The sequence below is a fragment of the Callithrix jacchus genome, chromosome 9 (genome assembly GCF_049354715.1).
Source record: "Callithrix jacchus isolate 240 chromosome 9, calJac240_pri, whole genome shotgun sequence".
Classification (NCBI taxonomy): Eukaryota; Metazoa; Chordata; class Mammalia; order Primates; family Cebidae; genus Callithrix; species Callithrix jacchus.
In genome coordinates, this window is record NC_133510.1 from 41,594,211 (window position 1) to 41,621,391 (window position 27,181).

General features: G+C 39.2%; 1 protein-coding gene across 8 annotated transcripts in view; it reads left to right on the top strand.

Moving 5' to 3' along the window:
* The window catches only part of TMTC1 (transmembrane O-mannosyltransferase targeting cadherins 1), a 309,327-nt gene that overhangs the window by 160,218 nt on the left and 121,928 nt on the right, over nucleotides 1–27,181 (top strand). For all 8 annotated transcript variants that reach the window (XM_035255934.3, XM_078339007.1, XM_078339008.1 and 5 more), the window contains one exon: nucleotides 9,161–9,350. In XM_035255934.3, coding sequence (XP_035111825.3) covers nucleotides 9,161–9,350 — 190 coding nt within the window. The remainder of the gene's footprint in view (nucleotides 1–9,160; nucleotides 9,351–27,181) is intronic.

Sequence of the window (27,181 nt, forward strand, 5' to 3'; positions counted from 1 at the left end):
TTATTGTCATTCAGTTCAGATACTATTTTATTTTCATCTTGATTTTGTTTTTGACCCAGTGTTCATTCAGGAGAAGATTATTTAATTTCCATATATTTGCATGATTTTCGAGAGTTCCTTTTGGAGTTGATTTCCAGTTTTATTCCACTGTCGTCTAAGAGAGTGCTTGATATAATTTCAATTTTCTTAAATTTATTGAGGCTAATTTTATGGCCTATCACATGGTCTATCTTGGAGAAAGTTCCATGTGTTGTTGAATAGAATGTGTATTCTACAGTTGTCAGAGGAAATGTTCTGTATATATCTGTTAAGTCCATTTGTTACAAGGTATAGTTTGAATCCATTGTTTCTTTGTTGACTTTCTGTCTTGATGACCTGTCTTGTGCTGTCAGTGGAGTATTGAATTCCCCACTATTATTGTTTTGCTTACTATCTCATTTCTTAGATCTATTAGTAATTGTTTTATAAATTTGGGAGCTCCAGCGTTAGGTGCATATATGTTTAGAATTGTGATATTTTCCTATTGGACTAGACTTTTTACCATTATATAATGTCCCTTTTTGTCTCTTTTACCTGCTGTTGCTTTAAAGTTTGTTTTGTCTGATATACAACTTGCTACCCCTGATCAATTTTGGTGCCCATTTGCATGAAATGCCTTTTTCTACCCCTTTACTTTCAGTTTATGTGAGTCCTTATGTGTTAGGTGAATCTCCCGAAGGCAACAGATGGTCAGTGAGTCCTTATCCATTCTGCAATTCTGTATCTTTTAAGTGGAGCATTTAGGCCATTTACATTCAGTGTTAGTATTAAAATATGAGGTACCATAGCATTCATAATGCTCTTTGTTTCCTGTGTACTTTGGGTTTTTTGTTTTCTGTTTCTGCTTTTTAACTCATATATTTGTTTTATGGGTTCTGTGTAATTTATGCTTTAAAGGAGTTCTGTTTTGATATGTTTCCAGTATTTGTTTCAAGATTTACAGCTCCTTTTAGCAATTCTTGTAGTGATGACTTGGTAATTGTGAATTATCTCAGCATTTGTTTTTCTGAAAAATACTGTATTTTCCTTTATATATGATGCTTAATTTTGCTGGATACAATATTCTTTGCTGATAATTGTTTTGTTTGAAGAGGCTGAAGATAGGACCCCAATCCCTTCTAACTTGTAGGGTTTCTGCTGAGAAATCTGTTATTGATCTGATAGCCTTTTCTTTAAAGGGTACCTGGTGCTTCTGTCTCTTAGCTGTTAAGATTCTTTCCTTCACCTTAACTTTGGATGACCTGATGACAATGTGCCTAGGCAAAGATCTTTTTGCAATGAATTTCCCAGATGTTCTATGTACTTCTTGTATTTGGATGTCTAGGTCTCTAGCAAGGCCAGGGAAGTTTTCCTTAATTATTCCCCCAGATACATTTTCCAAGCTTTTAGAATCCTCTTGTTCCTCAGGAACACCAATTATTGTTAGGTTTGGTCATTTAACATAATCCTAGGCTTCTTGGAGGCTTTGTTCATATTTTCTTAGGCTTTTTTCTTTGTCTTTGTTGGATTGGGTTAATTTGAAGACCTTGTCTTTGATCTCTGAATTTCTTCTACTTGTTCAGTTCTATTGCTGAGACCTTCCAGAGCATTTCACATTTTTTAAAGTGTGTCCAAAATTTCCTGAAGTTTTGATTGTTTTTTCTTTAAGCTATCTATTTTCTTGAATATTTCTCCCTTTACTTCTTATATTATATTTTGGATTTAGATTTCCTTGCATTGGGCTTTGCCTTTTCTGGTCTCTCCCTGATTAGCTTAATAACTAACCTCCTGAATTCTTTTTCCAGTAAATCAGGGATTTCTTCTTGGTTTGAATCAATTGCTGGGGAAATAGTGTGATTTTTTAGGGGGTGGGGTATGTTTGGGAGAAGAGGGTCTCCCTTTATTACTTCTGCAGTTGGGGCACTCACAGTTTTGGGGGCTCTCCCAGGTCCTGCAGGAGCAGTCCTCTTTCTTCAGAGGGTCTGTGGGTCCTCTTGGGATTGCTGATTTGTTCTTGCAATCAATCTGGAACTAAAATTCACAATGTGAGCCCCCGCTCACTGCTCTGTTCGGAGCTGCACTCTATTCCTGTCTCCCATCCACCATGATCTCTCCATGCATCTCTTCTGGGAATTTTAAAAATAGTTTCTACCTTTAATTGAGCTTGACTAATTGCACCATTTGTCCTTATAAGCCAGAAGACTTTCTGTTAACAGAACATAATGAGAAGCTGGTGAGAGTTGCTTGGCTCTCTCTTACTCTTTTGTTGGGTGTTTGGAAATAGTCTTACTATCTCTATTCCCATGTCCTGGAGCAGCAAGCGTTCAGGACTACTGATGGGTCTTGGCCCTGGAATGCCTCACTGGGGGCACAGCACTTATCTGACACCTTCTACTTTGCTGCCTTTTACATGATCTATTCCACTGGGGTTTGCCTGTGGCTTTCTAGTGCCAGCCTTGTTTCCTGGAGATCAGGTCCTGCTTCCAATCATATATCCTTGTCTATAGATGGTTTTTCTTGATTTCCTTTTCTTTTGTGTTTTCTATGCTTGTTCCACATTACCATTATGAGGTTCCGCCATGTTGTTGCATTCATTTTCATTGATAAATGCTTTCCATCACATGGATATTCCATAATGTATATATCCGTTTTACTGTAGATGGACATCTGGGTTGTCTCCAGTTTGGGACTATTAAGAATAGTCCTGCCATGAACAATCTTTTAAATGCCTTTTTGGTAAATATATGTGTGCAGTGCTGTTGGGTGAAATTGCTTAGGAGTGGAATTGCTATTCATGAAATGAATTTATTTTGCTTTCATGAAACTTCCTAAAGTTCTCCAAAGTGGTTTAATCAATTAACAGTAGTGTTTCAGAGTTCCAGTTGCTCCACATCCTCACTAACACTTGATATGATATTATTTTATTTTAGACTTTCTACTGATAGTTATTTTATCATTTTTATATTATACATTTTGAATCCTGTATCATAACTGTTCTTCAAAGTGTCATGTTTATTTACAATTGGAAGGAATTACTCTTGGGTGGCCCTGCCTGGACTATCTCCCATCTCTCCACCTACTTGAATTCTGTGGAGATGCTAGGATGCCTTCCTTTCATCTTCCATTTCTCATTAATCTGTCATTTCTTAGAATTCTACTGAAGTTTGATGTTTATATTACACTGTTCTCAGCTGTGTAATGTGCATGTATTCTTACCAGCAGTGCAGTGAAAATGCTCTTGTGAAGGCAGAAGCTAGATCATACTACCCTTTAGCACCTAGAAAAATACAGAGTAATTACTCAATGTTTAATGAATTCAAGTGAAGTTTCCCTGTGCATTGAGGAGGATAATGCAGGAAGTAGCTTTCTTTGGATAGTCCTGGAGAAGTTTATGGGCAGGGGAAGAAGAGGCTATAGACAGTAATTACTAGGTAATGCCTGTGTATGCCTATCATGACTAGGGCACAGTGAGGCAGAGACCCTTTGAAACATCAGTGGTAGTTCAGGAGTTGTGAGGATGAAAACAGGCAACAGCATGAGAGGTAGCAGGACAGATCACCAAAACCTAGTGGTGAAATGGTAGGAGTTTTTGCAGGGTGTGTGCATTAGGGGGAGTGGCTTGCTTCTTCTATGCCTGCTGCTCAAAACCCTTAGCAAAAGCATGCAGACTGGCAGGTCATGGGGAGCGTCTTTGGCTCCAACCCCATGGCAGTATCTACAGTTGAAGGTTAATAGCTGCTGAAGCCCCAGTGGGCATGTGTTACCATGTGCTCTTTCAGCTTTGCGTCTGCAGGTGTCTTGTGTTAATCAGCTCAGTTAGACCTTCTGCCTTATTGCAAGGACAGAGGGCTTCCTGTATCCTGGGTTCTTGCCCTAGTGTACCAGAAAAATCAGATTACACATGGGCTTGGAGGATGGGTGCAAGGTTTTATTGAGTGGTGGAAGTAGCTTTCAGTGAGATGGATGGGGATCCAGAAGGGAGATGGAGTGGGAAGGTGGTTTTCCCCTAGAGTCCAGCCGATTGCCCACCCTGGCTGAATTCTGTCATTCCAACATCAATGTCCTGCCAGTGCCTGTTTGCTGGTGTCTGTCAGTGTGCTCTTCTGCTTCTCTGCTCCTCTCGATCTCCAGACACTCATATCTGTGCCCACTAGGGTCTTGGATTTTTATGGGCACAGGATGGGGGCATGACAGGCCAAAGTGGTCTTAGAAAATGCAACATTTGGGCAGAAACACAGGAGTGCTTGTTCTCGCTTCGGTCTGTGGGCACAAGCATGGGGGTGAAACCCTAGGCAGGGACCCTGCCCTTCTCTGCCCAGCACTTCCTTGCTCATATGTGCCTCACTGGTGGTATATCAAGAGTTGGCAAATGCCCTTCCTAAGAGGAAATGAGTATGTACAGTGGACCCAATGTCCCGTATTTATAAAACAATAAAAGATTTTATAGGTGAAAGTAGAAGATAGATCCTTTGAGCAATAACTTTTTACAGAAAACAAGCAAGAATTGTATATTTCTGCTTGCACTACATGATTTTCTCACATGTACGTATCATAAACATCTTTCTAAGGCAAAGAAAAATGGTAGGCTCATGTTATTTCTTAGCCAGATGATAGGTTTTTGCTGAGGTGGAGAACAGAATTCATGTATATTCTTGCACTTAAAATGCTCTGATTTTTTTCTCAATAAAAAGGAAGATTTAGATGTGAAGAGCCACAGTTTTGTTAGGTGCCATTTGATGAATGCCATTTTACCCCCCGCCTCAGATTCAGCTTGCCTTTCCCTTTCATGTTTTTCTACCACAAAACCTCTTCACTCTCTTCTGGCTTATCAATGAAAATGCATGACTAAATTGTTTTAACTGAATTCCTGTGCTGTATATCCCATTTTGTTGGCAAGATATTCCAGTGACTTTCCCTCTGTTCACAGAATTTGTGGTAGAAAATTGGTAAATAATTCATTTTGGTTTGTACTTGTTTTTAAAAAAAGATAACAGCGGGACAGAGATATATGACAGATTATTTTTTTCTGAAATTATACCAGAAATAAACAAGATGATTTGCTTCAATGTAATTCATAGTGAAAGAATTAAAAAGAGATACCTTAGCTGTTCATTACAGCTAGCTGAACTATCCCCCCCACCCCTACCAGCAGGGTAATTAGCTTTTGGAGTGATTCCAAATGGCTACTTTGTTGTTGTTTTGTTTTGTTGTGTGTGTTTCTTTTTTCTCATTTTGTTTTGTTTCATTTTGAAATAAAATGTTGCCCCAGGCTGGAGTGCTGTGACACAATCATGGCTCACTCCAGCCTTGACCTTCCTGGCTAAAGTGATCCATCTTCTCAACTCAGCCTCTGCTACAGGTGTGTGCCACCACACCCAGCTAAGTTTTTTAAGAATTATTTTTGTAGAGATGAGGTCTTACTGTGTTGCCTAGGCTCATCTCAAACTCCAGGGCTTGAGCAGTCCTCTCACCTTGGCCTCCAAAGGTACAGAGATTACAGGCATGAGCTACCAGTCCACCTGGCCTACTTTACTTTTTTAACCTATTTGGGTCATGATGTGTAAAAAGACACAATGAACTTTTTTTTTTCTTGGTAATATGTAAATAACTGTGGAGATTGCAACTTTAAAAAATTTTTGTTATATTTGTTTTTTATCGATATAATATTGTACATCCAGAAGACATAAAGAACTGAGGTCAACTTGCAGAGCAAGGACAAAATGTAAATGCAAAATTAAATAATACATTCTACATAGCGCTTCTGGACATTCCATAGTCAAGCTGTAGGTGGAAATAAGCAAGTGTTTCTATTGCAATTCTATTACCTTTTTTCCCTGCTTAAAAAGTAGAGAAAGTGGCATGAAGAACCCTGCATGTATGCCATCTTCCACTTTCAATAATAATGAATCCTGGCCATCTTGTTTCATCTATATCATACCTACTTATGCTCCCTTCTTAGTTATTTTAAAGCAAATCCCAGACATCGTCTTATTTCATATGTGTGTATGTTAGTATATATTTCTAAAACAAAATACTCTTTAAAAATAGTGCCAAAATACTATTATCATGCTTTAACAGTGATTGTCTCCAGCCAATTCTCTCTATATCCTGTCAGCATTTCAGTTTATTCTGATTGTGTCCTAAGTGGACATTTTTAACAGTGGTTTGTTTGAATTAGCATCTAAACAAAATCTGCACTTTGCTTGATATGTCTCTTAAGTTTCTGTTAATTTGCAGATGCCAGCTCCCTCCTTCTCTTCACATAGTTATAATGTACTTGTTTAAGAATGTGGGCCAGCCAGGAGCTGTGGCTCACGCCTGTAATCCCAGCACTTTGGGAGGCCAAGGTGGGTGGATCACGAGGTCAAGAGATAGAGACCATCCTGGTCAACATGGTGAAACCCCGTCTCTACTAAAAATACAAAAAATTAGCTGGGCATGGTGGCGCGTGCCTGTAATCCCAGCTACTTGGGGGGCTGAGGCAGGAGAATTGCCTGAACCCAGGAGGCGGAGGTTGCGGTGAGCCAAGATCACGCCATTGCACTCCAGTCTGGGTAACAAGAGCGAAACTCCGTCTCAAAAAAAAAAGAAAAGTCGGCCATTTGTTTCCCACAGTCTGGATTTTGCACACTGCATCCCTGTGGTGTGATGTGACATGTTCTATTGTTTCCTGTGTTTGCCTGTAAAGTGATTATTAGATTTAGGACTTGAGTAGTTCAGGTTTGATTTTGTTTTTTCTTTTGACTTCGTAGGCATGGTGTATACTTCCATCAGAAGGACATCAGGCTGTTAGTCTCCCTTTCAGTGATGTTAAAATTGATTAGTCAGTTCTAGGTACCTGAATTGGCCTATTATAACTATTATAAATAAAGTACCTCATCAGCTTTTCACTTACTAATTTAAGCAGTCATTGATGATCATTGCCATTGATGATCATGCCTAGATATTTCATTTCCTCAAGAAAAGGAAAACAGTTTTAAAGTAACTTTTAAGAGCTGGGTGTGACTGAGAGACAGAGTTGCCTGATTTTTCTTCTAAGTTTGATGGTTCAACACTTATCAGAAAAGCTAAGTCATAAAGAATTTTTACTGGGCTGACATCAGCCTGGAAGCTCTGTGAAAAAAAGGAGCCCCAAATGATCCAGTCACCTTCCTGTGGAGATGGCATTCTCAGGCCACATTTTTGCAGGCCTGCGCCTAAAAGATAAACAGCAATTTTTTTTTTTTTTTTGCATTTTGCATTTTGCGTTTTCTTTTGTGAAATAACAATGCCTGGACTTTATCAAACTTTCAGTATATACTATCTTATTTGTGTATTACCTTTTAGTTAAAAATTACAACAGAGGCAAAAGAGTTGAACATTATTGAAATATCCAGGCCTCTTTCAACCCACGTCTTTGTTGGGGTTTGAGAGTCTGAGCAGTAAATAATCTCCCTCCCTGCCTTACACCCTGATGGCTGTAGATGATTTTCCTTTACCACTGACCTTCAAAGAATAAGAGGGAAGGGGAGGAGAGATCTGAGAAGGTGTTCCAAACCAGTAGCTATTTGTTGACAGGAATTTGGGGTGAACCGATGCTCCACCCTGGAAAGTGACTTGGATATTATCTCATCTAACATCGTTGCCAATCCAAGATTCCTCCTAAAAGAACCTGACAAATGAAGGAGAATCTCTCTTCACACTCTGTACTCTTATGGAGTTCATCTGTTTCCTTCTGCCTTTTTAATTCAGTGTGTCCTAATTTCATTATTGGACTGTACATTCCTTGAGGCCAAGGAATTTGTCTGATTCTTCTGTTTAATCCCAAAGAAGTTGACAAACACAGTCAGATATAAACTAAAGCCGTGAAAGCAAATTTTACTCTATCACTACTGACAGCAAGGGAAGGAGCAGAGCTTCATTCTGATTTGTGCAGAGGGGATTCGGCCTTTCAAAGGAAGGGTGAGGGAGTGGGTGGAGTGGGGAGGTTCAGGAGTCTCAGAAAAGTGAAGACTTGCAGAGCATTGGTCCCCGTAGATGCAGTTAGGCTGGCTGTGTCTGCTGATAGAGTTATCAAAGTTAAAATACTGTGCTTTCAGAGACTGGGAGACAGAGCCCCTGTCCTTCCTGATGATTACATTTCATAGGAATGGCTCTCCAGTCCTTGATGGAGATGCTTCTGTGTTGTAAGAGATAAGTATTCACAGTCATAAGTACATTTTTGTAAATGCTGTAAGAAAAGGAGATTGGGGGCCTGTTGTTAGGTGTTGACTAGAGTGAAGAATAAATTCACCTGACACCATTTCTCAGGTAGGCATTTAACGAGGGGCTGGGGTCATCCCAGGGACACAGCCTTATGCCGAGGCCATGCTAGAGTTTGGTCATATCCTGGTGCAGGTATTTGGACAAAGTCATTATGTGCATTTCTCAAGGGTTTAGAACACTGGTTAGTGAATGTGTTGACTGAATGAATTTAAATAACTTCAATTTTCTCTATCCCCAAAGTGAGGGGAACAACTAGAATGCCTTCCACTTTACCTTAGTGCCTATCCATTGTCCCTGCATCCACTTGGATGTCCTTGTCAGCCAGGACACCTGCAGTTTCCTTCCTTCAAAGGTCCGGCCCCTCCATTTGTGAATAAGTGATATTATCTTGATACCACAAATATTTTGATTTTTTGAAATAATTCAATATAGATCAGTGTATTATAAAATTGGTGAAATATTTTCAAATTCACTGCAGGATTCTGGGCACTATTAAGAAGGGATGGTTCAAATGTCTCTTGTCCATATAATTACATCTGAAATAGAGTGGCATTTCGGTCATGGACTTTTGTCAGACTTCTCCTTCATAGCATTTATTTCAGGTTGTAATATATTTATTTGTATGATAATTTAAAAGTATTTGTCATAGAAACTGTATCTGTATTTGTTCACTGTTAAAAGGTCAGCACCTCACAGTGGCTAGAACCTATTCGATATATCCCAAATCTATCAATTTAATAAATAACTGAGTAAATGGCTTTCCATCTTCCTTTGTCTGCTTCTCCAAGATAACTTTGACTGGATAGAAATGCTATTTAATTAAAATATGGTGACTGCATGCTTGCAGAATGTCATGGTTCTTGAGTAGTGTTATCAGTGATTGTTTTTCTCTTTATAGATTCCTCACCTATTCCTACCTCTTGGCCTTCAACGTGTGGCTTCTGCTTGCACCTGTGACCCTGTGCTATGACTGGCAGGTCGGCAGTATTCCTCTGGTAGAGACCATATGGGACATGCGGAACTTAGCCACCATCCTTCTGGCAGTTGTGATGGCCTTATTGAGCCTGCACTGCTTAGCAGCCTTTAAGGTAATTTTCTCAAAAATAGAATGAACTCTGCATTTGAAGACAGATATTCTGTGCCCACAATGTTCTTTTTTGTGCAGGTAGTCTGGGTTTAAATTAAATATTTTTTATTTGTGTACTTAATTTTTTTGTAGCTAATAATAAAATACCATGGCCACCTTATAGATTTTTTGACTGTTTCTACTAACCGTGTATTGAATCTGAAGCCCAATGTTTGTAATGAGAACTTACTGCCATGGTTGGCTAATTTTTGAAGTAATGTATTTGATTTAATATAAGGATAAATGAAACTGTGATAAATAACCTATTCATAAATTCTTAAAATATGGTTAAGACTCTACTTTCATGAATGACTACCTAAGGTAGTTGGGTGATTTCTCCCACCACCTCGCTAAAAAATATAAAACTGTGCAAAATTATTAAATACAGCTTTTTCAAAAAATGACCAAAGACCAAAGACAAATATGCCAGTTCATTCTCACACTGCTATAAGGATGTACCTGAGACTGGATAATTTATAAAGGAAAGATGTTTAGTTGGCTAACAGTTCTGCAGGGCTGGGGAGGCCATAGGAAAATTCCAATCAGGACAGAAGGGGAAGCAAACATGTCCTTCTTTACAAGGTGACAGGAGAGAGAAGAATGAGTGCCCAATGAAGGGGAAAGCCCTTTATAAAACCATTATATCTAGTGAGAACTAACTCACTATCATGATAACAGGATCGGGGAAACTGCCCCCAAGATTTAATTATGTCCACCTGGTCCCTACAACACATGGGGATTATGGCAGCTACAATTCAAGATGAGATTTGGGTGGTGATACAGACAAACCATGTCAGCAAAGAACTTGAAAATGTTTACTTATGAAGAATTGTTACTGCACTAAATAAGATGCTTTTACCTGAAGGTCTTTCCATCCTGTCAGATCTAGCAATAAAATCTGTACGTTTGTTGGTTGTAATTGGCTGGTAAACTTTGGAAAGTTTTACAGTTTTGGAAAAATTTGGTTTGGGAGAGAAACAGAGCAGCTAGAATTTTAAGGAGAAAGTTTTGGAAGAAAGAGAAATATAGAAAGGCAGAGGTAATATGCTCTCTGTTCAGCCATGGCTGTTAAATGTCATATGCACAAGCAAAATTAAAAGCCCTGGGAGACTTATTTGCTGCAAGTTTGAATGCATTCTTCAACTCATACATGAGTTCAGCAGCAGAGATTGGAAAAATTATTGGCTTCAATTATCCATGTGTGTGACCTCTACACAAATCATTGGCTGATCACAAAGTCATGTTGGCACAAGAGACATTCCCAGAAATCCAGACAAAAGAAAAAAAGAACTGAGTAATAATTTCAGCATTCTGCAGAGAAACAGATTTTCCAGTTTGAGTCTATGCAAGTTCATCAAATGTATTTAAACAGGAAAATCAATAATTTCAGAAGAACAAAACAGAATCCAGAGTCCCTACAATGTAATGCCCAGTTTAACCAAAGATGATTGAATATGTGAATAAACAGGAGTGTATGACCAGATTCAGTTGTTTTTCTTTGAAAATGTTAATAGGAAGTGGAATAGAATTAAGAATTCAGAGCTAAACCCACACTAATGGGACCATCTGATTTTTGACATAGTTGTCAAAGTAATTCAATGGAGAAAGGATGGTCTTATAAAGATGTAACTTAATATCTGTAAGGAAAAATTATGAATCTTAACCCTTACCTTATACAGTATACAGAAATTAATTCTAAGTGGATGATAATCCTAAACAAAAAAAGTAAATTACACCAAGATTTCTAAAAGAAAAGGAGAAAATCTTTGTGAATTTGAGTTAAGCAATTATTTCTTAGAACATATAATGTGAAAACTGTAAAAGAAAAAGTTGATAAATTAAACATCATCAAAATTAAATATTCTATTTATCAAAAGATATTGTGAATTAAACAAAGAGACAAGCCACAAATTGGGAGAAAATATTTGTAAAACATAAATCTACAAAGGCATTGTATTTGGAATATTTAAAGTGCTCTTAAAACTCAATAGTAGGAAGACAAAAAACTAACTAAAATGGAGAAAAGATTCAAGTAGACATTTCATAGAAGAAGATATACAAAGTTTTTGATAAACACATGAAAAGATGCTCAGCATTGTTAGTCATTAGGGAACTTCAGATTAAATCCACAAATTATATTCTCACTATAATGACTATCATTAAAAAGATTTCCAATACTGAGGGTTGGCCAATGTGGAACAACTGGAATCCTCATACATTACTGATAGGAATAAAAAGTGATTTCGGCACTTTGGAAAAATTTGGCAGTTTCTTAAAAAGTTATACATAAAATTAAACAGCTCTACCCATCTGCACCTACTGTAAAGAAATAAAAACATGCCATATGAATGTCTTATCTCTGAATATTCATACAGCTTTATTTATAATAGCAGAAAAATTGGGAAATATCTAATGACCTAACCTGCAAATGGACAAAATCAATGGGATAAATTATTCAGAAATTTTAAGGAACAAACTACAAATACATAAAAAAAATGTGGGTGGACATAGATGAACATGGTGCTAAGTGAAAGAAACCAGACATGTAAGACTGGATGCTAAATGATATGGTTTGGCTGTGTCCCCACCCAAATCTCATCTTGAATTGTAGTTCCCATAATCCCCACATGTCATGGGAGGGACCCTGTGAGATGTAATTGCCTCATGCGGGCAGTTACCTTCATGCTGTTCTTGTAATAGTGAGTGAATTCTCACAAGATCTGATGGTTTTACAAGGGGCTTTTTTCCCTTCACTCAACACTCGTTCTCTGTCCTGCCACACAAGATCTCTACTTCCTCTTGGTGAACCTTTCACCGTGATTCTAAGTTTCTTGAGGCCTCCCCAGCCATGCAGAACTGTGGAGTCAATTAAACCTGTTTTCATTATAATTTACCAAGTCTTGAGTATTTCTTCATAGAAGCATGAAAACAAACTAAATACACTATATGACTCCATTAATGTGAAATTCTAAAAAAGGCATAATTATAATGACAGAAAATGTGGGATTGGAGGTTGACTGTAACTTAAAATAACTTTTTGAGGTGTTTTATGCTTTTTAAAATGTGATTGTGGTAGTGTTGCTGAACTACATGAATTTATCAAAATTTACCAAAATATATACTTAAAATCGGTAAATGTGTTGTATGGAAACCTTATCTCAATAAAGTATAAAAAACTTATTAAATGTTATAAATAGGTAAAAGGCTGGAATGAATACACCACTGATATTTAAACACAAAATATAAGGACGATCTGAAAACTGAATGAAAAAATTGGAATGATTAAAACACCTTTTAAAAAATTAAGGTGAAAGTTATGTAAAATACAATTAACTATTTTAAAGTGTACAATTTAGTGGCACTTAGTATATTTACAGTGTTATACAACTGCCAGTACTTTCTAGTTTCAAAACTTTTTTATTACCCCATAAAACACCTTCTTATTCATTAAATAATCACTCTCAGCTTTCCCTGCCTCCATCCTATGATGGAGGCAGGGAAATCTAATCTGCTTTCTGTCTCTATGAATTTACCTGTTTTGGGTATGGAATATAAAAGGAGTGTGAACCCAAAATGTCTGAGACTGGGCTCAGCCAATTTTGAAAGTTTATTTTGCCAAGGTTAAGGACACACCTGTGACACGGCCTCAGAAGGTCCTGACTACAAGTGCCCTGTGTGGTAGGAGTACAGTTTGCTTTTGTGCATTTTAGGGAGACATGAGACATTAGTCATACATGTAAAATATACATTGGCTCCATATGGAAGGGCAGAACAACTCAAAGGGTGGAGGCACTTCCAGGTCATAGGTAGCTTTAAAATTTTTCTGATTGGGAATTTGTCGAAAGTTATTATCAATAGAAAAGAATGCCTGGGGCCTGGCATGGTCTGTAACCCTAGCACTTTGAAAGGCCTAGGCAGGCAGATCACTTGAGGCCTATTTCTCTACATCCCAACCAACACTTGTTATTTATCTTTTGTTATTTTAATTCTAAGCTATCCTACTGAGTCTGAAGAGGTAATTTATTGTGGTTGTGATTTGCATTTCCTTAATGATCAATGAGGATGAGCATTCTTTCATATGCTTATTGGCCATCCTTTTTTTTTTTTTTTTTTTTAATTTTTTATTGGATTATAGGTTTTGGGGTACATGAGCAGAGCATGCAAGACAGTTGCGTAGGTACACACATGGCAGTGTGCTTTGCTTTTCTTCTCCCCTTCACCCACATTTGGCATTTCTCCCCAGGCTATCCCTCCCCATCTCCCCCTCCCACTGGCCCTCCCCTTTTCCCCCCAATAGACCCCAGTGTTTAGTACTCCCCTTTCTGTGTCCATGTGTTCTCATTTTTCATCACCCACCTATGAGTGAGAATATGCGGTGTTTCATTTTCTGTTCTTGTGTCAGTTTGCTGAGGATGATGTTCTCCAGATTCATCCATGTCCCTACAAACGACACGAACTCATCATTTCTGATTGCTGCATAATATTCCATGGTGTATATGTGCCACATTTTTCCAATCCAGTCTATTATCAATGGGCATTTGGGTTGATTCCAGGTCTTTGCTATTGTAAACAGTGCTGCAATGAACATTCGTGTACATGTGTCCTTATAGTAGAACGATTTATAGTCTTTTGGATATATACCCAGTAATGGGATTGCTGGGTCAAATGGAATTTCTATTTCTAAGGCCTTGAGGAATCGCCACACTGTCTTCCACAATGGTTGAACTAATTTACACTCCCACCAACAGTGTAAAAGTGTTCCTTTTTCTCCACATCCTCTCCAGCATCTGTTGTCTCCAGATTTTTTAATGATCGCCATTCTAACTGGCGTGAGATGGTATCTCAATGTGGTTTTGATTTGCATCTCTCTGATGACCAGTGACGATGAGCATTTTTTCATATGATTGTTGGCCTCATATATGTCTTCTTTCGTAAAGTATCTGTTCATATCCTTTGCCCACTTTTGAATGGGCTTGTTTGTTTTTTTCCTGTAAATCTGCTTGAGTTGTTTGTAAATTCTGGATATCAGCCCTTTGTCAGATGGGTAGACTGCGAAAATTTTTTCCCATTCTGTTGGTTGCCGATCCACTCTAGTGACTGTTTCTTTTGCCGTGCAGAAGCTGTGGAGTTTCATTAGGTCCCATTTGTCTATTTTGGCTTTTGTTGCCAATGCTTTTGGTGTTTTGTTCATGAAGTCCTTGCTTACTCCTATGTCCTGGATAGTTTTGCCTAGATTTCCTTCTAGGGTTTTTATGGTGCCAGGTCTTATGTTTAAGTCTTTAATCCATCTGGAGTTAATTTTAGTGTAAGGTGTCAGGAAGGGGTCCAGTTTCTGCTTTCTGCACATGGCTAGCCAGTTTTCCCAACACCATTTGTTAAACATGGAATCCTTGCCCCATTGCTTGTTTTTGTCAGGTTTATCAAAGATTGTATAGTTGTATGTATGTTGTGTTGCCTCCGGTGCCTCTGTTTTGTTCCATTGGTCTATATCTCTGTTTTGGTACCAGTACCATGCTGTTTTGATTACTGTAGCCTTGTAGTATAGTTTGAAATCCGGTAGTGTGATGCCCCCCGCTGTGTTCTTTTTGCTTAGAATTGACTTGGCTATGCGGGCTCTCTTTTGGTTCCATATGAAGTTCATGGTGGTTTTTTCCAGTTCTGTGAAGAAAGTCAATGGTAGCTTGATGGGGATAGTGTTGATTCTGTAAATTACTTTGGGCAGTATAGCCATTTTCACGATATTAATTCTTCCTAACCATGAACATGGAATGTTTTTCCATCTGTTTGTGTCCTCTCTGATTTCGTTGAGCAGTGGTTTGTAGTTCTCCTTGAAGAGGTCTCTTACGTTCCTTGTGAGTTGTATTCCAAGGTATTTTATTCTTTTTGTAGCAATTGCGAATGGCAGTTCGCTCTTGATTTGGCTTTCTTTAAGTCTGTTATTGGTGTAGACGAATGCTTGTGATTTTTGCACATTGATTTTATATCCTGAGACTTTGCTGAAGTTGTTTATCAGTTTCAGGAGTTTTTGGGCTGAGGTGATGGGGTCTTCTAGGTATACTACCATGTCGTCTGCAAATAGAGACAATTTGGCTTCCACCTTTCCTATTTGAATACCCTTTATTTCTTTTTCTTGCCTGATTGCTCTGGCTAGAACTTCCAGTACTATATTGAATAGGAGTGGTGAGAGAGGGCATCCTTGTCTAGTACCGGATTTCAAAGGGAATGCTTCCAGTTTTTGCCCATTCAGTATGATATTGGCTGTTGGTTTGTCATAAATAGCTTTTATTACTTTGAGATACGTTCCATCGATACCGAGTTTATTGAGGGTTTTTAGCATAAAGGGCTGTTGAATTTTGTCAAATGCCTTCTCTGCGTCAATTGAGATAATCATGTGGTTTTTGTTTTTGGTTCTGTTTATGTGGTGAATTACGTTGATAGACTTGCGTATGTTGAACCAGCCTTGCATCCCTGGGATGAATCCTACTTGATCATGATGAATAAGTTTTTTGATTTGCTGTTGCAATCGGCTTGCCAATATTTTATTGAAGATTTTTGCATCTATGTTCATCATGGATATTGGCCTGAAGTTTTCTTTTCTCGTTGGGTCTCTGCCGGGTTTTGGTATCAGGATGATGTTGGTCTCATAAAATGATTTGGGAAGGAGTCCCTCTTTTTGGATTGTTTGAAATAGTTTTAGAGGGAATGGTACCAGCTCCTCCTTGTGTGTCTGGTAGAATTCGGCTGTGAACCCATCTGGACCTGGGCTTTTTTTGTGAGGTAGGCTCTTAATTGCTGCCTCAACTTCAGACCTTGTTATTGGTCTATTCATAGTTTCAGCTTCCTCCTGGTTTAGGCTTGGGAGGACACAGGAGTCCAGGAATTTATCCATTTCTTCCAGGTTTACTAGTTTATGTGCATAGAGTTGTTTGTAATATTCTCTGATGATGGTTTGAATTTCTGTTGAATCTGTGGTGATTTCCCCTTTATCATTTTTTATTGCATCTATTTGGTTGTTCTCTCTCTTTTTTTTAATCAATCTGGCTAATGGTCTGTCTATTTTGTTGATCTTTTCAAAAAACCAGCTCTTGGATTTATTGATTTTTTGAAGGGTTTTTCGTGTCTCAATCTCCTTCAGCTCAGCTCTGATCTTAGTAATTTCTTGTCTTCTGCTGGGTTTTGAGTTTTTTTGATCTTGCTCCTCTAGCTCTTTCAATTTTGACGATAGGGTGTCAATTTTGGATCTCTCCATTCTCCTCATATGGGCACTTATTGCTATATACTTTCCTCTAGAGACTGCTTTAAATGTGTCCCAGAGGTTCTGGCACGTTGTGTCTTCATTCTCATTGGTTTCGAAGAACTTCTTTATTTCTGCCTTCATTTCGTTGTTTACCCAGTCAACATTCAAGAGCCAGTTGTTCAGTTTCCATGAAGCTGTGCGGTTCTGGGTCGGTTTCTGAATTCTGAGTTCTAACTTGATTGCACTATGGTCTGAGAGGCTGTTTGTTATGATTTCAGTTGTTTTGCATTTGTTGAGCAGTGCTTTACTTCCAATTATGTGGTCAATTTTAGAATAGGTGTGATGTGGTGCTGAGAAGAATGTGTATTCTGTGGATTTGGGGTGGAGAGTTCTGTAAATGTCCACCAGGTTTGCTTGCTCCAGGTCTGAGTTCAAGCCCTGGGTATCCTTGTTGATTTTCTGTCTGGTTGATCTGTCTAGTATTGACAGTGGAGTGTTAAAGTCTCCCGCTATTATTGTGTGGGAGTCTAAGTCCTTCTGTAAGTCATTAAGAACTTGCCTTATGTATCTGGGTGCTCCTGTGTTGGGTCCATATATGTTTAGGATCGTTAGCTCTTCTTGTTGTATCGATCCTTTTACCATTATGTAATGGCCTTCTTTGTCTCTTTTGATCTTTGTTGCTTTAAAGTCTATTTTATCAGAGATGAGAATTGCAACTCCTGCTTTTTTTTGCTTTCCATTAGCTTGGTAAATCTTCCTCCATCCCTTCATTTTGAGCCTTTGTGTATCCTTGCATGTGAGATGGGTTTCCTGGATACAGCACACTGATGGGTTTTGGATTTTTATCCAATTTGCCAGTCTGTGTCTTTTGATTGGTGCATTTAGTCCATTTACATTTAGGGTTAATATTGTTATGTGTGAATTTGATACTGCCATTTTGATTCTAAGTGGCTGTTTTGCCTGTTAGTTGTTGTAGATTCTTCATTATGTTGAAGCTCTTTAGCATTCAGTGTGATTTTGGAATGGCTGGTACTGATTGATCCTTTCTATGTGTAGTGCCTCTTTTAGGAGCTCTTGTAAAGCAGGCCTGGTGGTGACAAAATCTCTGAGTACTTGCTTGTTCGCAAAGGATTTTATTCTTCCTTCACTCCTGAAGCTCAGTTTGGCTGGATATGAAATTCTGGGTTGAAAGTTCTTTTCTTTAAGAATGTTTAATATTGGCCCCCACTCTCTTCTGGCTTGTAGTGTTTCTGCCGAGAGATCTGCTGTGAGTCTGATGGGCTTCCCTTTGTGGGTGACCCGACCTTTCTCTCTGGCTGCCCTTAGTATTCTCTCCTTTATTTCAACCCTGTTGAATCTGACGATTATGTGCCTTGGGGTTGCTCTTCTTGCGGAATATCTTTGTGGTGTTCTCTGTATTTCCTGCAATTGAGTGTTGGCTTGTCTTGCTAGGTGGGGGAAATTTTCCTGGATGATGTCCTGAAGAGTATTTTCCAGCTGGGATTCATTCTCTTCGTCCCCTTCTGGTACACCTATCAAACGTAGGTTAGGTCTTTTCACATAGTCCCACATTTCTTGGAGACTTTGTTCATTCCTTTTTGCGCTTTTTTCTCTGATCTTGGTTTCCCGTTTTATTTCATTGAGTTGGTCTTCGACTTCAGATATTCTTTCTTCTGCTTGGTCAATTCAGCTATTGAAACTTGCGTTTGCTTCGCGAAGTTCTCGTATTGTGTTTTTCAGCTCCTTTAATTCATTCATATTCCTCTCTAAGGTATCCATTCTTGTTATCATTTCCTCGAATCTTTTTTCAAATCTTTTTTCAAGGTTCTTAGTTTCTTTGCATTGATTTAATACATGATCTTTTAGCTCACCAAAGTTTCTCGTTATCCATCTTCTGAAGTCTAATTCCGTCATTTCGTCACAGTCATTTTCCGTCCAGCTTTGTTCCCTTGCTGGTGAGGAGTTTTGGTCCTTTCTAGGAGGCGATGTGTTCTGGTTTCGGGTGTTTTCCTCCTTTTTGCGCTGGTTTCTTCCCATCTTTGTGGATTTGTCCGCTGGTCGTCTGCGTAGTTGCTGACTTTTCGTTTGGGTCTCTGAGTGGACACCCAGAATGTTGATGATGAAGTATTTCTGTTGCTTGGTTTTCCTTCTACCAGTCTAGCCCCTTCACTGTACGACTGTTGAGGTCTGCTCCAGACCCTGCTTGTCTGGGGTGCACCTCTAGTAGCCGTGGCACAGCGAGGGATGCTACCAGTTTCTTTTTCTGCTCTCTTTGTCCCAGGATGATGCCTGCCCAATGACAGTCTTTTGGATATAGAGGGGTCAGGGAGCTGCTTGAGGAGACAGTTTGTACTTTATAGGGGTTTAATTGCTGAGCTGTGCACTCTGTTGTTCATTCAGGGCTGTTAGGCTGCTATGTTTGATTCTGCTGCAACACAGCTCATTAAACAACCCTTTTTTTTTCTCAAATGCTCTGTGTTGAGGGGTTTGGGCTTTATTTTTGGATGTCCGATCAGGTGTCCTGCCCAGCTCGAAGGCAGACTAGCCACTGTTTGGCTGCCGAGGCTCCGCCCTGCTGTTGTGTGATTCGCGCTGTTCCTGCCGGCTCTGCTGTGGTCTCCGCCACGCCCTGCGGCGGAGTCTCTTCGTTGTAGCGTGTTGCCTCAGCAACGGCAGGCTGCGTCAGCAGTGGGCGTGTATCTCAGTAGGGACGGGTTGCCTCGGCAACGGCTGGCTGCGTCAGCAGTGGGCGTGTATCTCAGTTGGGGCGGGTTGCCTCGGCAGTGGCTGGCTGCCTCAGCAGTGGGCGTGTATATCAGTTGGGGCAGGTTGCCTCCGTAGTGGTGGACGCCCCTCCCCCACAGAGCGTCTCGGACCGTCTGCCCGGGATAGTTTGAAATCGCGGTTTTGTTCGTCCCACTGGGTATCCCAAATGATCTGTCCCTGCAATCCCCTGGGCTGGGCTACTGTGCAAGTCTCGTTCAGTCTCAAGTCCAGCCCTCTCAAGTCTCAGGTTGCCGGTTCAACAAGGCACCCAGACAAGCGCGCCCTGTGGGGATTGCTGGGTAGGGCCGGCCGCCGCCGCCCCGGCTGCCGGCTTCGCCAGGCAGACCTACTGCCTGGCGTCCCGTGTCTTTTTATACTTGGGAGTTTCCCCGTTCTGTGGGCAACAAAGATCAGTCTGGAAATGCAGCACTGACTCACCGTTTGCGAATTCAACGCGGGCTCCAATCCTGGGTTGTTCTCACAGCGCCATCTTGAGTCCCCCCGGCCATCCTTATATATTCTTTGAAGAAATGTCTATTTAGGTTCTTTGCCTATTTGTTAATTAGATGGTCTTTTTCGTTGTTGAGTTTTAAGAGTTATTTATATATTCAGGATATTAACCCCCTAAAAGATACTTGATTTGCAAATACTGTCTCTAATTCTGTAGGTTGTTTTTTTACGTTCTTGATAATGTTCTTTGATGCACAGAAGTTTTTAATTTTTATGAAGTCCAATTTAGCTATGTTTTTCTCTTTCAATCATGCTTTTATTGTCAAATCCAAAAATGCATTGCCAAATCCAAGGCCATGAAGATTTATGACTATGTTTTCTTCTAAGAGTGTTGTGGTTTTAGCTCTTATATTTAGATCATTGATTCACTTTGAGTTAATCTTTGGGTATGCAGTGCAATAGGGATCCAACTTTATTCTTTTGCATGTGTTTATCCAGTTATCTGCATCATTTTTTGAAGAGGGCATTCTTTCCCCCCAAACACCTTATTTTAAAGTAACCTACTGATACATCTTTTTTGTAAATGAATTTTTATAAAGCAAAGATAATGCAAATAACCATCCTCAAGAAACTCTGGCATGCCCATTAGTTACATAACTTCAGCTCAAATTTCACCTTCTTAGTTAAAAGGAGGTTAAAGGCCTTCTTTAACCACCCTATTTAAAATACAGTAATATATTCTCTACTTATTTCCTTATTTCTCTTCTACTTTTTAACTCCCTTCACTTAAACTTCCAGTTCTAAAATACTATATAGTTTGGTTATTTTACTTATTGCCTATTTCTGCCAACCAGAACATGGGCAAATATTTTTTTCTGTCTTGTTCACTGCCATACTTCTGTCACTAAGAACTTGTCCCACTCAATATTTATTACCTAAATTTTATTTATTTCTTACCAAATTTGCCATTCAGTGTCTGTTATCGAAATGAATAAAACTGCAAAAAGTTAGCAATTCTGTTCAATTAGGTTTTAGTCTAAAGCATCTTTTCTTGTAAGTGACCTATATCTAAAGGCTTGCAAAGTACCATGCTCAACAGCTGCATGAAATATTTGGGGGTGAATATGAGGTTTGTTTATCTGACCTTAGCTCCTGGTTTGGCATGGCTGTTGTATTGTAACTGATCTGCAGAAGCACATACAGTGGAGCCTGAATGAGTATGTAAAAAAGGGTTTTTCTTGACTTTTCCCAGCTAATTAAGGGGACTGGTGAATTCCCACAAGCTGTCATCTCGGTCAAGTGTGTTAAACATAAGCTCTCATGATGGCAGTAGACCCTGCATGCAGGCAAGTCTTGGCCCTCCCCAGAGTGTCATTGATAACATGATGAATGAATGGAAACTTCCTCTCTGAAAGGCTGTTAATCCTTTTCTTTCAGGGAGTTTGTTTCAAAATCACTTTAATGCATCCTAAAAAATTAGCAGAGCATTCCAGCTGTGGGGATAGTTAAGATTGAACTCTTCTGTGGTGACTTTCATCTTGAAAATTCTTTGCAAACATTTACCTAGAGCCGCTAGCAATTCTTGACCAGTTACACGCTCCACATTTTCATCTTTCAGAGGTTGGAGACAGAGCTTTGCTCGTGTTTTTGTGGCCTGGTTTTGCTTTTCTTGATCTGCTTACACACAAGAAGGGAGAGAGGAATTAGGCCCTAAGAGTTAGGTTCTCCTACTAGTTAGTAACCTCTTGAAGTGGGAGTAATCCTATTTTTTGTGTGTGTGTGATGATGAATTACTAAGGACATAACGTTAAGGGCTTTGACTCAAAGGCAGTAAACAGGAGGATTAAACTTTTATGAACATAGACACATTACACATTGCAGACTATTCCAGGACACTTCCAAATCTGGTTGGACTATTTCTATGGATAAGCAACTGAAGAGTAGATGTTTTACTTTTGACAAGATCTTATCAAGAATAGAGTGGGAGAAGCAGAATACAGAATCTAAATGTTCCTTTCTCTAGAAATAATCACACAATGAATTTAGATTGTTTTCAGTTTGTCCTATTTTCAGGGCATACGAAATTTAAGATCTCCTGGAGTAGTTTATTATTTATCACGGAAGAGCTCAGTTGGCATCTTTCAGAATTTTAGAGTAGAGTTTATCTCATTCTGTGCCTCTCCTTTATCTTTTCCACTGTGTATTCTCTAAAAAGATATTTGAGCTTATCTTACATAATGTAGAGACCAAACTAGAAATTTCTTATTGGATCAAGTTGTTTTTAACAATGAATTTTAAAGTGAACTAATTTGCTGTGACCCTTCGTGATGAGGGTAATCACTCAGTGGGAATGTGTGTACAGTTAGAGATAAAGAATATTTAAACCACAAAGGCTGAATATTTCATTCTTTCCTATGAACAGTGAATGTGTTTGCCCCAGGAGAGCCATGGCTGAAAATGCAGTTGGGTTTTTCTTTATGGGTCTTACAGACTTTATGTCAGACTGCTGACATGCAATAAAAAGTGACATATATCAGGAAAGTAGCCAGTCTAATTCGGATTATTTAGAGGAGTTAATACCATTAGTCAGTCCTGTTCTTTATAGTTCCCAATTTCCCGTGTTCTCTAATGTGGTTTCCCTGCATTACAGAGGAAACACCATTAAATTATATTTAAGAGTAATTTATTTGGTATTGGTTCTTTATTACATTCTCACAGTGTCTTGAGATTTTGAGGTATTTTTCTACCTTTTATAATATTGTAGTATGCTTGTAAAAGGAAAATCTGAGACAAAAACAGGGGGCTACTGATACCTGGCTTTCTTAATGATACCCTCAATAATGAGATGTCTTTTGAGAATGAACGCTGAGCAGTGGAAGTCCTGTCTCTCCCCTTCCCTCACCTCATAGGTATGGGTTTGAGGGTTTGGGGTTTTATTTATGTTTTAAATGTTTAGTAGGGTGGTAGTTTTGCAACCAGCACAAATCCTAGGCTGCAGCACTGAGCCCTGGAAAACAAGCCAAATATTCACATCCATGTGGTGAAATATCTGCAGCCTAACTAGCGGAGGTGACTGCTAGCAACAACCTGGTGGAAATGGAGGGTGGGGCTGGGGTAGGGCTAATATATCACCTAACTCAGGGAGGGCCTTCATCATCTCAGGAATCTCCCTTCATACCTGTTCTCAGCTTTGCTCTGGATTTATCTCCATGCTGGTCCATGTCACAGCTCCAATCAACCTACTTACCACAACAGCACACAGAGAGCTGATAAACAGAGACTGTCAGCCTATGATCTCTCTTTAAATAAGATTCCCACACATCTCAACAAGAAAGTAAGATCAAAACAAGAGCCACTATTGGAAAGTTGTTATTTGCATATTGGCATTCATTCTTATCTCATTCCAAAAAGGACTTGGAGCAGCTTATGGGAATAAACACAATGCTATAGGATAGACCAAGAAATGGCAAATTATTTTTTAAAAAAGAACAAGATTGCAAATATTTAGAGCTTTGCTGCCCATGCAGTCTTTCACAGCTATTCAGCTCCATCATTGTTGCATACATTTTCCAGTCCCTGGGATACAGCATTGTACTACCATATACCCATATGGGTGAACTGAACACACTTGCAGATTTTTGGAAATTATTTTGCATTTAGCTCAGCCAAATAATAGGTTATGGTATTATTATGGCACATGGATCAGTAAATTCCAGAATAGCAGTTATGAAGCCTGGTAAAATAAGCATCATGTTTTAATATACTGAATAGTAAAATAAAATTGAACTTGGGGAATGAAGATCGCATTTAATAGTGATTGGCTATAGGCCAACACTAATTTTTCTTTCTTCTTCTGGCCTAAATTCCTTTTTCAGTTCCCATTCTCTGCAAACAGTACATTCTCTATTCTTTTTGTAACCTCAATTCATGAAAATCCTCTTCATGCTATTATAGGTCCAATCTTTCTAGCCCATTTACAACCCATCCAGCTTGTTTTGCTTTGAGACCACTGCAGTATTTGATAGATGGACCCTGATGATGCCTTGCCATGGTCCTTCTGTCCCTGACCACCAGTGCCATGAGAGTAGCCATTGTATGAGATGCTGTTCTGTCTGAGACTTGACCAGCCCAGTTGATGCAGCCTCTTCTCCCTGCTCCCAGCTGGCTTCTCCACCTGCCACCTTTTTCCTGTGGTGATAAGATTCTGCTATTTGGGTCACAGTTTTCCAGCTCAGTAGTTTTAGTCAACTTTGGCCTGTAGGCCATGCTCCAAAGCTGAGGTTTTCCTTCATATTATTTTTCTGATAAGAATTTGAAGATGAGCTCACCACTTCATTTGATGCCATGTTAGAAAATAAAGAAGTTGGATCTGCACCTCATTTCAAAATGGAACATATTTAAAGATCATTGTACTGACCTTCCCACATATTTTATGTCATTGCTTTGCCATATATGACACATACTGTATCAGACTTACGATTGTCATTTGATTTCATTTTGTAGTCTCACATTAAATTCAATAATTCATTTAGTTCACTTTAAATTTACCACCAACCTCAAGTGGAAGCCAGTCCCCTCTGTGTTGGGGGTAGCTCTTGTATGCCTGTTGAGTTGAGTTGCCCAGATTCCACACTGGGAGGAGGGAAGATTGTGGAGGGCTGTGATTAGCATTGACCTGAGTCTGAGGCCAGACTTTGCCACTGCCCAGCTATATGAGCCCCTCACTGATCCTCCTTGCACCAACCGTGGTTGGACCAGGGAAAGCCACGTGAAAGACTCAGTATGGAAGCCAGCATATGAGGAGCCCTGTGTTGTCCCAGCATCATGAAATTGTCACAGCTTATACCTAGGAGTACAGTGAGGGATCCTGTCTTCATTTTGTAGAAATATCAGCCTTTATGAAAAAGATCCAGTTGAATACCTTTTCTTAAGTCGATATATTTTAAAGTCCAGGCATGTTTCCGTGACCAGAATCTATGTTTGATATTGCTGTTGCTTATGAAAGTTAATGCTCTCCTCTCCACTCCCTTCGTCCTCTACCTTGAGTGACAGGGAGCTTCTTTAACTTCTTGACATAAGAGGTAATGGTAGTAACACACTTCGAAATGCAGATTTTAAGTGCAGAAGCATCGTTTGGGAAGTTAGTATGTTCAAATATAACAGAAGGGCAGTTTTCACTCTGTTAAAACTGAACATTTATCAAGGGGAAGAAAGAATGGAAAATTTAGTGACTTATTTAGAAATGGCTATTGCAGTTATCACCTAAAGCTCTAAACTTTAGAAAGATTATGGATGTCTTTGCAGGCATGGTGACTCATGCCTGTAATCCCAGCACTTTGGGAGGGTGAGGTGGGTGGATTATCTAAGGTCAGGAGTTCGAAACCAGACTAGCCGACATGGCGAAACCCCATCTCTACTGAAAATACAAAAAATCAGCCGGGCATGGTGGTGTATGCCTGTAGTCCCAGCTACACAGGAGGCTGAGGCAGGAGAATCACTTGAACTAGGGTAGCAGAGATTACAGTAAGCTGAGATTGCGCCATTGCACTCCAGCCTGGACTACAAGAGCAAAACTCCATCTCAGAAAAAAAGAAAGAAAGAAAGAAATTAAAGAAAGATTATGGATGTCTTTAATGGTATTTGAAAATTTTGTGAAAATAGGCAGGATTTAAGAAAAAAATCATTTTTGTGGTGGTTGTTCATAAAACATCATGCTACCATCGCTGGATACTCTATTCCCCTCTGTGCCAGGGGTTGGAACAAAATGGACACTAGAAATGCAACCCTTTCTTCAGAAACTACCTGAAAATCAGTGGTCCTTGAGCAGTCTTACCAAGGCCTGCCATTTTGTCACTTATTACTATGCCACCTATAAAATTATTCTCCTTGTTCTGGAACTGAAACTTTTACAAATCCTCTTTCCTCATGTCACGTGTAATATACCATTCAGTTGTACCTGGAGCACTCTGCTTGGCCTTTGATCTAGGCCTGGCAAGAGTTTTATATGTCACTAAATAATTTGTCTTTTTCTTTGCCTCCACCGGGCGATTGCATTTTCACAAGTCACACTATTTAATACAAAAATGACTTACCTACCCCTCTTATATTTATCCCTCAGTTGGAAGACTCATTGAATTTATTAGTGAGTCTTAGATAGTTGTCTAATGGAAAAATAAGTTATGAGACATCACTAACAGCTTTAGTTTTTTCTACTGATTTTTATGCTTGCGATTCTCAGTGAGATTGCATAGTCATATTATTATTTGCTTTTACTCAGAGCAAGTGCCACCTTTTGAGAAGGAATCTTAATTTTTGCACTTGTTATTTATCATAATGATTCAGCTCATTAACACTTGCGGACAGTTCTTCTGATTGTTATTAAACAGTTACACAGGTCAGAAGATATTTTTATTACATCTAGAACCATTCTATCCTTTCCATTTCCATGCAGGACATGCGATTTGTATTTAAAGGAGCACAGCTTTTTCCATCTTGCTCTGAGAAAATCCTGAAATATGTAATGAGGAGTCCCAGAGACAAAAGCAGCTAAAACAAGTCTATCTAGAGAGAAAGCTTACTGGAAAGTGTGCATTGAGTTGGAAAACACAGAGGAGACTGTAGTGACTGCCAGATTCTAGGTGATTAGCTGTTATGAGCTTTCAAGTTTATATGCCTACATTATCACACAGCAAAACGCAGATGAATATTTAAAAATTTATTTTTCATCTGCAATGTAATAAAAATAAGTGAATATATAAGTGAACAACAACCTAGGGTTGTTCAAGAAGGAAAGTGCCATCTATATACATGCATCTTCACACTACCATCTCAAATTCAACATTCTGGAATTTAACTCTTGAATTTTCCCATTCGGTGTGTTGCCTCAATAGCATCTCAGTGCATTCTGATAGTTGCCTGAGCCAAAATTTTGGGGATTTCCTTTTTCTTCTTTCTCTGTCTCTCTCAAATTTTGTATCTCATCCATCAAGAAAATTCTATCAACCATATTTTCAAAATGCATCGAGACACTGACAGCTTCTCACCACCTTCACTGCTTTCACCCTGACCAAGCCACCATCATCACTCTGGATTATTGCCATAGCCTGCTAACTGGTCTCCCTGCTTCCACCCTCACGCCAAGGTTCAGTCTATTCCAACACCGTGGCGACGATGATTACTTTAAAATGTAAGTCAGATCATGTCCTTCCTGTGTTTCTTGTGTTTCAAATCTTCTGGTGGTCCCTTATTTCTGTGACAGCAATAGTCATAACCTTTATAATGACTAACAGGTTCTACATGCACTGGTCCCATCCAACCCCTACTTCACTGTCTCCCTTGCT